The sequence below is a fragment of the Phascolarctos cinereus genome, unplaced genomic scaffold (genome assembly GCF_003287225.1).
Source record: "Phascolarctos cinereus isolate Bilbo 61053 unplaced genomic scaffold, phaCin_HiC Scaffold_5;HRSCAF=322, whole genome shotgun sequence".
Lineage (NCBI taxonomy): Eukaryota > Metazoa > Chordata > Mammalia > Diprotodontia > Phascolarctidae > Phascolarctos > Phascolarctos cinereus.
The window spans coordinates 351,454,862-351,469,881 of NW_027555958.1; the positions used below are offsets into that span (position 1 = coordinate 351,454,862).

General features: G+C 37.5%; 1 protein-coding gene across 6 annotated transcripts in view; it reads left to right on the forward strand.

Moving 5' to 3' along the window:
• The first annotated feature begins 230 nt into the window (after nt 1-230).
• The window catches only part of CDC42BPA (CDC42 binding protein kinase alpha), a 430,427-nt gene continuing 415,637 nt past the window's right edge, over nt 231-15,020 (forward strand). For 5 of the 6 annotated variants that reach the window (XM_020982125.2, XM_020982131.2, XM_020982126.2 and 2 more), the window contains exon 1: nt 231-1,962. In XM_020982125.2, coding sequence (XP_020837784.1) covers nt 1,785-1,962 — 178 coding nt within the window. In that variant the 5' untranslated portion in view covers nt 231-1,784. The remainder of the gene's footprint in view (nt 1,963-15,020) is intronic. The other variant, XM_020982129.2, reaches the window with a different exon arrangement.

The following is a 15,020-nucleotide window of genomic DNA, read 5'->3' on the forward strand; positions in this document are numbered from 1 at the left end:
CGCAGCATCACCAAGCCTCCTTCCCCCCCACCCCGTCCCCAGCCCAATCTGACTCCTCAGCCCCCTCCCTCTCCACCAGCTCGCGCACCCGTCACTCTCCGTGCCCTCCGCTCCGCAGCGGCGCGTGCCCAGGCTCCGTCCGCCCGCGCGCCCGCGGGCTTCGGACAGACTCGAGGCCGGCGGGGAGGGAGGGGCGGAGTGGGAAAGGGTGGGGGGCTGGGGTGTGTGGCGCTGCCGCCATGTTGGCTCTGGACTGCTCCGCGCCTGCCGCCGCCGGTGTATGGTGCTGACTGGGAGTGGGGAGAAGGAGGAGAAGCCCGAGTTGAGCGACTCTCGGAGAAGGAGCGCGAGCACGAGAGAAGGAAGAAGGGCGGGGGAGGAGGGGGAAAGGAAGGGAGTGGTCGGGAGCGAGCTCGCGCGGCGGCGGCGGCGGCGGCGGCGGCGGCGGCGGCCTCAGCTCCCCGCCCCCCTCACACCAGCAGCGGCGGCAGCAGGGGCAGCGGCAGCGGCGGCCCCAACCTCCACCCCTCCTCCTCCACCTCCTTTTCCTTCTCCGTTTGAACCACCTCCCTTCCCCCCAGAGAAAGATGCCCTTAACTCTGGGGCGTGAAGAAGGGAGAGAAGCCGCCTCAACAGCCGCCGCCTCGGTCCTCTGAATTCAGAAAAGCCCCCAGCCTTCCCTCCCTCGCTCTCTTCCTTCCGTCCGTCCCTCCGTCTGTCCGCGCGTCAGTCGGGGGCCTTGGGAGCCTCGGAAACGGCCCCGAGGGGACAGGGAGGAGGAGGAGAAGGAGGAAGAAGAGGAGGCGGTGGCCAGCGGTGCTGGGGGAGCCGAGAGACCCAAGACCGCGACCTCGGCGCCCCTGCGGACAGACAGACGGACAGTCGGCCTGACTGACAGCCATGGAGGGGGTTTGTCAGTGGGGTTAGTTAGCCCTCTGCCGTGGGAGCCGGGGGTGGATCGATCGCCACCCCGCTCCCTCTTCGCTCTCCCTCCAGCTCCACCAGCCCCCGAGGAGAAGTGGGGGCAGAAAAATGAAGAGTTTTATTGGGAACCTTACGGAAATAGGAATGACTGCAAAGCCTTAGGGGGGGGCGGAAAGACGACTTTGGGAGGAAAAAGACTTGGCTGTGCTCTGTGGAGGGGCTGCTCCAGAGACCTCCATCCCAGCCCCCCACCTTCGCCCCTGAAGAAATTGGCCACCGATGCATTATCCAAGTGTTGGTGGGGGGAATTTACTGCAGGATTTGGGGTTGCCCCTCCCTCTTGTTACACATTTTGTTTTCTTCCTACTTTTTTCTGTCCACCCCACAAGAAGTGAATTGCTAATGCAAATCGGGTTTTATTCTTTAATGATGCAACGGGATTAATTTCAGGATTATGTTGCATGAGTTGAATTTTGAATGAAGGAGAAGAATTTTTTTTAAAGAAGTGTTGGCTATTTGGTGGTTTACTTTGAATTATAATAATTATTATTTTGTTATTTAAATATAAAATTATATGTATATCCCTCCCCCAAATGAAGTAAATATATAATATTTTTTGGGGGGCAACTTTTCCCCATTAAAAAATGTGTATGAGAAATTGAACAGGCTTCAGCTAAGGAGGTTGTCACCGTGTTGGGCTTTTAATTCAGCACCAGGACTGCACTGATAGTCATTTAAATCACTACTGGTTTCTTTAAAATAAAAAACAAAAAACAACCACCGTGTGCTTAAAAGTTAGGTTCAAGTCATAAAAACAGTACTAATAATTGAAAGGACGACCAACAAAAATTGAAGCAACCATGTCTGGAGAGGTGCGTTTGAGGCAGTTGGAGCAGTTTATTTTGGATGGGCCAGCTCAGACCAATGGGCAGTGCTTCAGTGTGGAGACTTTGCTGGATATACTCATATGCCTTTATGATGAATGTAATAATTCCCCGCTGAGAAGAGAGAAAAATATTGTTGAGTACCTGGAATGGGGTAAGTCTGTTTGAATTTCTTTTACTAACTGACCATTTTTTAGTGGGAGAATGATCTGGTATCTTAAAAGGGTTTTTGTGAATGTATTGTCTTCTCTGTATTTTGCAGGCATATATATTTTATTTTATATTTTATACTTGGATTAAGAGATTAAGGATTAATTTAGTTCTTAGGGTTGGGAATTTTCTAGTTTGCTAGATGGTTTTTCAGGTGCGATTCAGTGCCACTAAATTGTCTTAATTTTAAGGCCTAGCCCACATAGAGTTTACATTTCCAGGTCAGCAGGAAGAGATGATGGATGAATTCTCAGAAGGCAAAAAATAACTCTTGTCCCAAAGGCCTTTGGTACATATTTTAGTGAAGTTCGTGGTAGATATGAAATTGAAAAGTACTGATAGCAGTTGAAAAATTATCCTAAATATCTGATATATTTCAAATCATTGTAAAATTGGATTTGAAATAGCTGCTTTGACATCAGGTCATCACTGCCCTACAGACTTGCAGAGCATTTTAAATTAATCTGTGTATAATAGAGTACATGAAATCAACGAAGGGAAGTATTTGTGTATTTTTTTAAAAAAACTCATTTTGATCAACATACCAACATATTTTTAGAATTCTGTGATTGGAGTTGGGAAGGGATGCTTGGTAGCATCATCTTGATTGAATTGGTTAGATTCCTCTTTATATAGCTGTAAGTAAGAAGATATTCACTTAGATGGAGGATGAGAACTAGTATTTAATGTAACCTTTGTGCTATAAAACTTACCACCTCATTTTAATGAAATTGTGCTTTTTAAATATTAGTCTTCTCATTAAAAATATTTTTCCCATTTAGAAAATGAGTAGTATGAGATCAATTAGTTGTTCTTAAGTTATAAGAGACTACGTATTGTTATTAGCAAAATATTCAGCATCTTCTAATTTTTTTAAGCTGCTTTAGCATCTGAAGAACACTGGACTGAAAACATTTTTCATATTTTTAGAATACTAATAGTGTTGTAATTGCTATTGAATTAGTAAAATTCACATTTCCATATATAAAGATTTAATTTCTAATAAGCCATGTTATAGCTTTCTTTTTAATTTGAAATGTTCTCAGTAATTATTAGTTTTCTAGTTGAACAGTGATTGAGGTGTGCTTGCATTTAATCAGTTTCATATTTTTTTCTAGTTGTTTGGAAATGGCCAATACCTTGATATGATGAAATAGGTTAAGTTAAAAGTAGAAATGTATGAAAGCGAATTCTTTATAGTTATTTGGACTCTTTATTAATTGACATCTCAAGACTATCACTTGATAACTTTTTATATATTCACTTTCTTAGGTGTTTTGTTTAATGGTTATTTTACAAATTGAATAACTTTTAGAACTTCTTATTTTTCTTTTTTATTTTTGCTTAAGTTTGATAAAAGATTGAAGCTTGAATTAGAAAATAACATGAAAAAGAAGTGAAAAATGTGTAGGTATCATTGTAAAATTTCTGGACTTAAAGGTCCTTTTATAAAGGTGATCTTTGAGCCTCTTAAGGTTTTTCTAAAGTGATGCCAGCTTTCCCTTGTGATCTTGAGCAAGTCGTTTAATACCAGTATCTCTCCCTTCCCATCTGTAAAATGGAAAAAAAAATTAATGACAAAGATTGTCTTCAAAGCTGTGATTAAAAAAAAAATCAAAGGAAGTCATTTAAGTATTGCCTTATAATGATTAAATTTCGTATTCTATTTTAAATGTTTAAATTGAATATTAATGATGAGAAATCACACCACTTTGGATCATGCTGTTCTTTTATATTTTAGAAGCATTTTAATAGATTTTCTATTAATATAGTTGATTTTATTTCATTTGTATATAAAATGGAATCATATTTAAGAGAAAAGAAAATAGTTATGTAATTTAAAATATTTCTAGTAAATACTGATGTCCAAAGAGTTGACAGTTTTTTCGATATAAAATGATTTTCAGTAGTGATCCTCACTTTTCCTCCTTTAAAAAAAAAGCCCAGTCTCTTTGATATTATAGAAATGGATATTTTCTTTATATTTTTGTGGTGTGCTTTCCTGTATTTTGGAAGAAATGACCAGAATCCTTGAGAAAATTCTTTTGTTCAAGCTCCTTTTTTGGGCTAAATAGTGTTTTCTAAATATAAAGAAGGGGGAATTTTTGTTGTGCACTTAACAAAGTTATAAAAGGGAGTGGAGGTGAGTTACTCATAGAAGACAGTGGTTGATAAGGTGAAAGAAGGCTCAGTACAGCATTATTACTATACTGTATTTTAGTTATTTAAGAAGTTTGGAATTTTGAAATTACTGCATTTCTGCTCTTTGTTTTGTAATATGCATCTATTGGTTGATTTAATTTGTAAATAGTGTAGATTTTGGTGAGTAGTAATAGCTAAGTTACTACACGATAGGCATTGTGCAAAGTGCTGGGGCACTGAATATTTTCTAAATTGGCAGTTCAGAATTTAATATTATATATTTTTGCTTACATTAAAGTGACAGATGGTGAAGTATTTAAAAATACCCTTCTTCATTGATTACTTTAAGTTTTTTAGAATTTTCAAAGTGTGCTATAGGAAACCTGTAGTTTTAAAGTATGCTACACAGAGTACAAATGTCCAGCATTTAATGCAAAATTATTGGTTATATGGGATGATAAACAGCCTCATTTCAAATCGATCTTATATTTTTATGCAGATAAAACTGTACCTACATAGTGTAACATTGTGGAAGCTAGATTATGAGTGAGAATAAGTTAGAACCTTTAAAGAGTATGACCAGGATCTTGGCTTTGGCTCTCTCAAGTGTTGTTTGGGTGGCACAGTGGAAAGAGTGCCAGCTTTGGAGTCAGAGGATTGAGGTTCAAGTTCTGTCTCTGATGCTTGTTGATCTTTCTGACCTTGAGCAAGTTATTTAACCTCACTAGAACTCTTTCATTATCAGTAAAGTGAAGTGATTGAACTAGATGACTTGTCTAGCACCTTTCAGATTTATATCTATAGTCTTGTTTTTACAACAGTTGTTATGTTGGTGTATTGATTATAGCAACCAGAACTGCCTGTGGAAAAGAGTAGAGTATCTCAAATACTGTATGTTGTTTTCCCTTAAACATTCATTACCGGAGTTGCTGATGACCTCAGGGAGGAAATTTAATATAGTTAGATCCTTGCTGTTGTTTATCTGAGTTTTGGTTTCTACAGAACTCTTAAGAATATATTTACAGTAATTATAGTTGTAGAAAAAGAAACGACTTTTATGCCATAAACTCATTTCTTTAAAGACTTACAATATTGCTTATCAATCTGTGAACATAGTACTTAGAAACGGAAAATGGGAATTTTGGGGAATTCTTTACGGATTTTCCTACTATGAATGAGCTTAAGATACTAATATTTGATGAAATAAACATGTAAAACTACAGATAAGTTTTTTATTTCTGTAGCCTTTTTTTCTTAATACTGTATGTAATTTTCAAAGTAATAGGAATTGTCATTGTTGACGTAGTTATTCTGTTTATATTACTAAAGTGTTCTATATAAATAATGAACTTTAATACTGTAGTATATGATTGAGGATTCTTTTTTTGTTTTCAGATTTTTCCTTTTATTTCAATACGTTTAAAGTTTATATCCAGCTTTTAATGGTGGGTGAATTAAGTGAGGAGTAATGGCCTTGATTGAAAGCATCAGTATCTTTTCTAGCATACTTTACATTTCACTTCCGCTGTTCCTAATCATTCTTAATTTTTTTTAGCAGACTTTACTAATCATTCTAGAGTTTTCAACTTATTTAGAATAACTACAGGATTTATTTTCACTTAAGTTCTCATTTAAGATTGTTAAAAAGATTCCAGAAGCGAGTTAAAACCCCTCCCCCCTTTTTAATAAGGAGCAAAACTTTTGCAGTATTTCCAATTAAATACACATTTAAGAAAAAAAATATCAACTTCCTTATTTCTGTTGAGGGTATTGTTTCTGTCATATATAATCCAATCAGTTATTAAATTTTGTGATTGTTCAGCGACACCATCTCTTGGTATCTGACCTATTGCTCTACCTAAGGTCTTCAGCACCTCTTCTGTGGACTGCTGCTTCCAGTTTCTTTTCCTGTTCAATCCATCCAGCTCAGAGCTGCCAAAGTCATATTCCTGTAGATTTGGAGCTTAGGAAAAACAACAACAAGCTTAGTGGCTCTCCAATGTCTCTGTGATAAAATGAAGACTATTTACCCTTGCATTTAAATCCCTCCACAATCTGACTTCCATCTACTTTACCAGCCTTATTTACTACTTCCCTCATGAACTACATTTTAGCCAAATGAGAGTACCTGAACTCAATATTCTTTCTCCGGACTCCAAGAATCCACTATATGAGTCATCTTTCAGGTCTGGAAAGTACTTCTCATTTTCACCTCACAGAATCTTTATCTTTCCTACAAGGCTCAAATCAGTTATTACTTCCTTGGTGAAGCATTCTCTGATTGCAATAGATGTTAGTATTCTCTCCCTGTTCAATTTTCTTTGTATTATATTTATGTAATGTGGGTAAACTGGCTTGCTGGGACCATTCTTTTGTAGCATGTTCCTTACATAGTTCTAGTTGACTGCATAGAGGCTTGGGCTAACCTATTTCCTGCTTTTTGTGAGCAGTACTGGTTTGCATTATGCAGTGATTAAGAGTACCCTTAATCTAATTGGCTATTGAACAGGAAGAGCTCAGGCTTATACAAAGCCAAGTTGCTGGACTTGGGAGATTCTCTTTTTTTTCTGGCTCTTAAGCATATGTACTATTTCATGCTGGTCCAAAAAGTCAGGTGGGGAACAGAGTAGATGCTCTTCACCCAGACTGCATGTGGCCCTGAACACATGGCTGGCTGCCTCTTTTGTGAATGTTTTTTCCTTTGATCTTAGGTGCACAAGTATCCCATGTTTGATGTGTCCATGATTCATAATAATCTTACAAGTTTTGAGAAGTCCAAAGGTTTTGGGAGGTGGTAGCTGCAGTATCCCTAGAAAAGAGGTTTTTAATCTTTTTTGCGTTACAGACCCCTTTGATAGTGTGGTGAAGCCTTAGAATGCTTTTACATGCATAAAATAAAATATATAGGATTGTAAAGAAAAACAAAGATTAGTGAGAATAAAGATGTAATTTTTTCCAGGTTCATAGCCCTCCTGAAAACTTTCCAAAGACACCTCCTCCCCCCTAGGTATCACAGGTTAAGAATCTCTGCCCTATAACATCAGTGGCTGATGACAGCAGAAGCATTTGTATAAGAAGCAGAGGGACACATCTGAGGACAGACATAGATATATAAAGACAATTAACCAAAGAAAGAGATACCTTCAGGGAGTGTGACTCCCACTATGACAGAGCAAAGTACCTTCTATGGACTCAAAAAAGGAGAAAATCCTAGGAGCTCAGCAGAGAGCTATACCAAAGGAAGTAAGTAAGACCTCTATGGGGGGAGAAAAGACTTCTATTATCAGAATTTGTGTTACTGCTTGGCCACATGTGTTCCCTACATGTGTGCTTCACGTTATTATATTGTCTTCCCATGGACATATGTATATTTGTAGTTGAGTATATACCCCATACTTTTCCAGGGACTGTTTTATGCCAGTTTGTTAAGGACAAACATACTGATGAGAACGCAAAAGCTACACTTTTAGAAGCATAGCTCTATAGGGTCTCAGGTTTAGTCAGATGCTCTCTGAGAGACCCAGTCCTCAAGTGTGAGTGCAAGTTTGGGATGTATTCCGTGGGTGGAAGCTGTACTTATTTGTGTGTGTGTATATATATATATAGTGTCCTCCTCCAGTAGATGTAAGCTCCTTGAGGACAGATAGTTTTGTGTTTTTGTATCCCCACCACCGAGTACAGTGCTTTGTACATAGTAGGTACTTAATAAATATTTGTTGAATTATTATTGAATTGAATATTTAGAATGCTTCTTAAACACCTGTTTTAAAAAGATCATATGTAGTTAATCCTATAAGTATTTCTTGATTGGGAGTTTGTATTTGATAGTAGATTTTATTTCATTATTTTATTTTTAAAAATAATTGTTATTGATACCTTTTTTTAACAACATGAAAATTTCCCCAGTATCCCTTCTTCCCCTCCCAGTGAGCCACCCAATATAACAAATAATATTTTTTAAACTTAGGGGAAAAAAGGAAAAGAAGATAAAAAAACTAGCAAAACTGATCAGTACATCCAAAAAAGTCAGAAAATATGTGCAGTGTAACACACTGGTGGACCAGACTGTAAAGGGTGAAGTGGGGGGGAAGGTCTCATATCTCTTCTTTAAAAGAGAGGCTTATTTTTTGTAATTTTGCAACATCTATTGTTGATTGTTTTATGGTTCTTTACATTATTGTAGTCATTGTGTAAATTGTTTTCTTGTCTGCTTACTTTACTGTTCATGTAGTTGTTTCCATGTTTCTCTGTATTCCTCTTATTTGTCATTTCTCGTAGCACAATAATATTCCATTACATTCATGTGCCACAATTTGTTTAGCCATTCCCCCAGTTGATGGGCATCTACTTTGTTTACAATTTTTTGCTACTACAAAAAGTGCTGCTATTTTGGTGTATATGGGGTATAAACCTAGTGGGATCCCTTAGTCAAAGGAAATGGACATTTTTAGTCACCTTATTTGCATAACTTCAAGTTATCTTGCTAAAATGTTATAGTGTTTCATTGCTCCATCAGTGTGCATATCCCTACAAATCCTCCTCCATCATTGACTAGTTCCGTCTTTTGTCATATTTGCCACTTTGCAGAGTGTGAGGTGAAATGTCAGGGTTGTTTTGGTTTGCATTTCTTTTATAATTAGTGATTTGAAGTGTTCTTTCATTTGGTATAAATAATATACAATCTTTTTTTTGAGAGTTGTTCATATCCTTTGATCATTTATCTATTGGAGAATGGCTGTTGTGATAATAGATTTTATTTTGATTTTAATAGTTTTATTGTTGCCTTTTGTTTTTACTTTACAGACATTTCTTCTTAATTCTCCTGTCCCCCTTGAATTCTTCTTGGAACAACAAAAAATTATTTAAGCAAAATAAACCAACAAGGCAACTGTGTTTGACAGCTCCACATCTGTAGCGGTTTCTCTTGTTACTTTGACTTACTATCCTTTTAAAAAAGTCATATTGATATCTTTTATTTTTACCTCTTCGTTTTTAATATGCCCTTTCCCTCTAGAAGAGGAGGGCCACCCTTATAACAAAGGAAGCAGTTAAATAAGACTAATTGGGTTGCACAGTGTATGCAACATTCTATGCTTAACAGTTCCTCCTGCATCCCAACTATCAAGAGGGAGGTGCTTCCTTGTTTCTTCTCCAGGGCCAGGTTTGGAGGATCAACCTGAGTATTTCTGTCAGTCTAGGACCCCCTAGCCATTTTGTGGAACTCTGGAGTTGGTGGGTTCAGTACCTGGAGGTACTGGGTAGTGGTGACTTTAATTAGTACATGACATATCTTTAGGAAGGAAACCTATTGATGCTTTTTTTTGTTCCCGCCATCACTGTTACTTTGCAGTGCCTTCTCCTTTTCCCTCTTCCTTGTAACAAAGAAGTTAAGCAAAACAAATCAACATGTTGGTTATGTCTGATAACTGTATGCTTCATTCAGCACCTGTGATTTGCCACCTGTGATGTTTTTTGTCAGTTCTTTGGAGTCAAGATTAGTCATTGTATTGGTAAGCATTGTTTTTCCTTATATTATTGTGGTCATTATGTAAAATGTTCTCTTAATTCTGTAAATCTTTGTTCTGCATTCGTCTCATCTGTCTTAAGCAGGTAGTGAATCCAAGAGAAAGAGAGACTGAGGATGTCAGTCAGAGAGACTGTGAGACTAAGAAATTCCAAAATAGAACGACAGGGCAATTTGGGTTTCAAGTTTGAGAAAATTCTGTTGCCTTTTGAGTGAAAGTGATGTGCTATTATATTAGAACACATTTTATCCCAGGTGCTCTGGCACCCCAACCATGTTTCACCCTCTTCTGCTGCCCTACTGCTGCTACACTCTGGAAACTGGGCCTCCAGAAACCGTGCCTGAGATGTGGTAAGCCATTCAGTTTTGGAACTAATCCCTTGGGTTATGCTGTTCTGATTGGTGGAAACCTATCTATCTAGCTGGTACCATGTTCCATTGGTCACCTCTGGCATCTTTTAGGATGTAAGCTTGTATAGAGTAGGAATTGTTTCATTCTTTGTATTTATATTGGCAGTGCCTACAGATAGTCAACATTTATTAAGCTCTTGTTATGTACCAGGTGCTGTGCTAAGCTCTAAGCAAAACCACTATCCTTGCCCTCAAGGAGGTGAGTTTCTAATGAGGGAGACCACAAACAAACTAGATATACCCTGTGTAAATGGAACTAATCTCAGAGGGAGGGCTCTAGGTGTAGGGAATCAGAAAAGGCCTCTTGTAAAAGGTAGGATTTGCAGTTGAAGGAATTCCTGAGGGGGAGGTAGTGAGAAGAAGTAGCATTCCAGATAGGGCTGGTTGGGAGCAGGTGGGAAGTCAGTGAAAGACATGGAATTGGGAGACAGAAAATGGGCCACAGTCCCTGGATCATGGAGTAAGTGGTGGAGAGTAAAGTAAGAAGATTGGAAAGGTAGTGACTTCAGCCAGATGGTGAAGGGCTTAAAAAAATCCCAGAGGACTTTATATTGCCAGGCAGATCTTAATAAATGCTTGTAGATTGATTGATTTCCCTGTCATTCCTCTTGCCAGGCCACCACTCCCTTATGTGTGTTGAATCTTTAAAATATTCATCATCATAATAAAAATAACTATTGCCATTAATCTTCAAAGTCATTGAAAATATACCAAGAAGTCTCCCTTTGATGTCATCCATCTAATTCTTCATACTTCTGTCATTGAACTTGGTTTTCTTAAGAACTAGCATTTTAGATACAGGAGGAAAAGCCCCCTAAGATAAAATTTTCATCCACTTTTTTCCTCTTTTATGTCAGTTTTGCAATCAATAAACATTAAGCACCTGAGGTGCCTGGCAGTCTACTTAGCACTAGAGATAGAGATAAAAGAAAAATAGTTCCTGCCCTCAAGGAACACACATTTAATAACAAAGGAGACTAGCACTTACTTAGTTATATATGAAACACATAAAAACACATATACAGTAATCTTGGGGGCAAGGAATAATAACTTGTGGAACTGGAAAGACCTCATGCAGAAATTGGTACTTGAGTTGAGACTTGAAGGAAACCAGTGACCCATGGACACTGTGTAAATAAATTGTTTTCTTGTGCTTTTTAGGAATGTAGTCTTTTGGAACGGGTGGAGAATTTTTAGGATAATATAGTAACCAGCCCCACCTTGTTTTAGAGATGACCCTTGGGTCTTACCCAACTTAGTAAAATACCAGATGGTCTGGATTCAAACTAGGTCTTTTGACTCCAAATTCAGTCAGCTTTCCACCTTAACACACTGCCTTTCTCATCAAAATAACATGGTGGTATTTTTAGCATTAAAATGCTTTATTTAATAGATTTATAACATTGCATATTTGGAAGGCATCATTTTCATTCAGCCTCCTCAATTTACAGATGAGAAAACTGACACCTAAAGTAGAATAGGAAGTTAGTGGCTGAATTGGGCTTAAACTCCAGGTGTTCTGATTTTCAATATAGTGAGGCTACTGAGGTCACTAGTATGAGATGCCATACCTTTTGAAAGAAAATGTTGGGAATGGGAAGGAACTTTTAAAAGATATTTAATTGGTCTTGCTAGTAGATCTAGATGAATCTATTCTTTTTTTTTTTTGCGAGGCAATTGGGGTTAAGTGACTTGCCCAGGGTCACACAGCTAGTGAGTATCATGTGTCTGAGGCTAGATTTGAACTCAGCTCCTCCTGACTTCAGGGCCGGTGCTCTATCTACTCGCCATCTAGCTGCTCCCCCCCCATCTAGATGAATCTAGATGATATTTGTTTCTTTATAAAGCATTCTTCAGTCACCATCATTCTGTTCTTTAAAAATCAAAATAAGATGTGAAAAAGTGAGTAATAACAGTTTAAAAAATGTTTTATAATGCACCTGGATGAGATCAGTCATGTGGTCATTTAAGTGTGAGAATTTCATTTTTAATTGTTTTCATCTGAAAGATTTGATGAGTATAAGAACAATATTCTTGTAAGTAATTTTGCTTTTTTGGTACTACTACATCTTGATCAGGTTTACTTTTAGTTACCATGGATAGAATCCACATTTGGCACACTCTTTGAGTCTTTCTGTTAAATCTTCCACATCTAAACTTCTGAATATTTTCTTGTTCAAGTTAGTAAATTCTGTTGTAATTAAGGAGTGAGATATATTGGTTTATAAAAAGTTTCAAATTCTATTGAGCTGTGGTCTTTTGAGTAAGGTAATGTAGCTAATGTGTGTGTGTATATATATATACATATGTATATATGTATATATATGTATATGTATGTATTTTTTAAAAATAAATTTTAATTGGATCTTTTTTTAACATCACCTCCAGTATCTCACCTTTCCCTCCTACCAGAGAGACATTCTGTATCACAAATAATATTAAAAAAAAAAAGAAGAGAAAAAATGAGCAAAACTGTTTAATATATCAAATAGTCTGAAAATACGTGCAGTATTGTTGTTTGTTGTTGGTCCTTTTAGGACCAATAACATCAGGAGGGTGATGTCTTGACTTGTAAGTGAATTGGATTTAAGTGAGGCAGAACTGTGCAAAGTCATCAGCCTCATTCTCTCCTCCAGAGTTATTGGAGTCCAATGGCAAGACATGGGTGAAGACTACTGGCCATGACCCTGGATGCAGTGGCCTTTTTAAACTAAGGTCTTTCCCAGGTCTCAATTTGACTGAAGCAATGCCCATTTAGTAATTAAAAGCTAGGTAAGAATTGAGGCAAAAATGGCTTAGTTTGCCTTCATAAAAGAATCGTTCTGAGAGGGGAAGAACCTTAGAGTTTCTGGTCAGAACAGAAACAGTGGGCAGCATACTCTTGGATGGAGTGGGAGGAAATCTCATATCTCTTCTTTGGAGTTATGCTTATTATTTGTAATTTTCTAACATTGACTGTTAATTGTTTTTGTGCTGGTTCTTTCCATTTACGTTGTTTTTTATTGTTTCCTTGGTTCTCCTTGGGGTATGTCAGTGTAATAGTGGAATCTCTGGATCAAGGGGTATGGATATTTTAGTCGCTTTATTTACAGAATTACAATTTGTTTTCCTAAATGGTTATACTGATTCGTAGCTTTAGTAACAATGTACTTGAGTGCCTATCTTCCTACAACTATTCCAACTCGCCTGATATTTCTTAATTATTATTATTATTATTTTTTAGGCATTTAAGGTTAAGTGACTTGCCTAGGGTCACACAGCTGGTAAATGTCAAGTGTTTGGTCTGAGGCTGGATTTGAACTCAGGTCCTCCTGACTTCAGGGCCAGTGCTCTATTCACTGTACCACCTAGCTGCCCCTTGCCTGATATTTCTTAAAATTTAATTTATTACTAAGTACAGAAGGAAAACACATTCATATATATATAGGGATAGGAACTAGACACATCCATATATGTCACATCAAATTGTAGAAGCTATTCTTATTTTTAATTGCTTGATGCTAGAAGTGTCAAAATGCATTGAGTGAAATAATATGAGCTTTGTATTTCCGATCAATATACATTCCTGCACTCATTTATATATTCATTGAACAGTATTTAATAGCAGGGTAGAAGGAACACTTGACTTGGCTAAAAACCTGGCCCCTGACATTTATTAGCTGTGTGACCCAGGAAAAGTCATTTACTCTTTGAACCTTCGTTTCTGCATCTGCAAAATGTTGGATAATACTTGTGCCATATGTCTCACAGGTTTGTTTTTAAGGAAGACACGTTAAAATTATACCTAAAGTGAGATACAACATAAGGAGCTACTGTTCATTTAAAAAAATTTCTAGATAGAGAGCTTGACTTGGAGTCAGAAAGACTTGAATTCAAATCTTAGAAACTTACTAGCTATGTGACCTTGAGCAAGCCACATAAATCTGTGACTTCCTCAGCTTCAGTATTTGTAAAATGGGGATAGTAGTAACACTTATGTCCCAGAGTCTTAGGATAAAATGAGATAATATAGGTAAAGCACTTTGCAGACTTTATAGTATTATATATGTTAAGCACTGGGTGAGATAAGGTGTAAGGATAAATAAGCTCCCAGAGGGCAGAACTAGCAACAACAAGGTGGAAGCTGCCAAGAGGCGAATTTGGGAAAACTTCCTAAATAGAGCTATTCAAAAGTGAAATGAGGCTGCCTTTAAAGCAGAAATGAGTGATCACTTGTTGGGTATATGCTAGCAGGGATTCTTGTTCAGGAATGGCTTGGACTAGACTTCTTGTTCTGAAATTCTGTGATTGCTAGATTGAGATAGTTTTTGCCTTTAAGGAACTTGTTAATCTTTTTTTCTGCAGAATCTAGCTCGCTCTCATGCTAAGTTGACAATAAATTTTCTAAGAGTAAATGAATAACTTTAAATCATCATTAACTAGTTCTGCAATGTGGCATTATATTACGTTATATTATATTATATTTATTTTAAAAATAGTAATAGCTGACATCTACAATAGAAAGCACTATAAAATTTGCAAAGCATTTTATTCCTCAGACAGTTCCTACTTTTGGGTCAGTCTATCAGGATTGGTGAAAGCCTTATGTAGTCAAGTTATGTTGCTCGGACTTGGCAGCTTATTAATTATGGAGGTGAGAGGGAGGTATTGACATGATTCCAGGAATGTGAATGTAGGTGATTAGATGGACAAAGGTGCTCTCAACAGAAAGAGGGATATTGGATTGGGGATTGAGGATGAACTTCTTTTTGGATGAATTCAGTTTCAGATGCCTGTGGTAAATCTAAGCAAAGATGTCTAATAGGTATTTTGTGATATTGGACTGGAGCTTAGGAGGGAAATGAAGGCTAAATAGACAGATCTGGGAATCTTCTGCTTGTAGTTAAATCCTGTAAGCTAATGAATCCTTCTAGAGAAGTAGTATA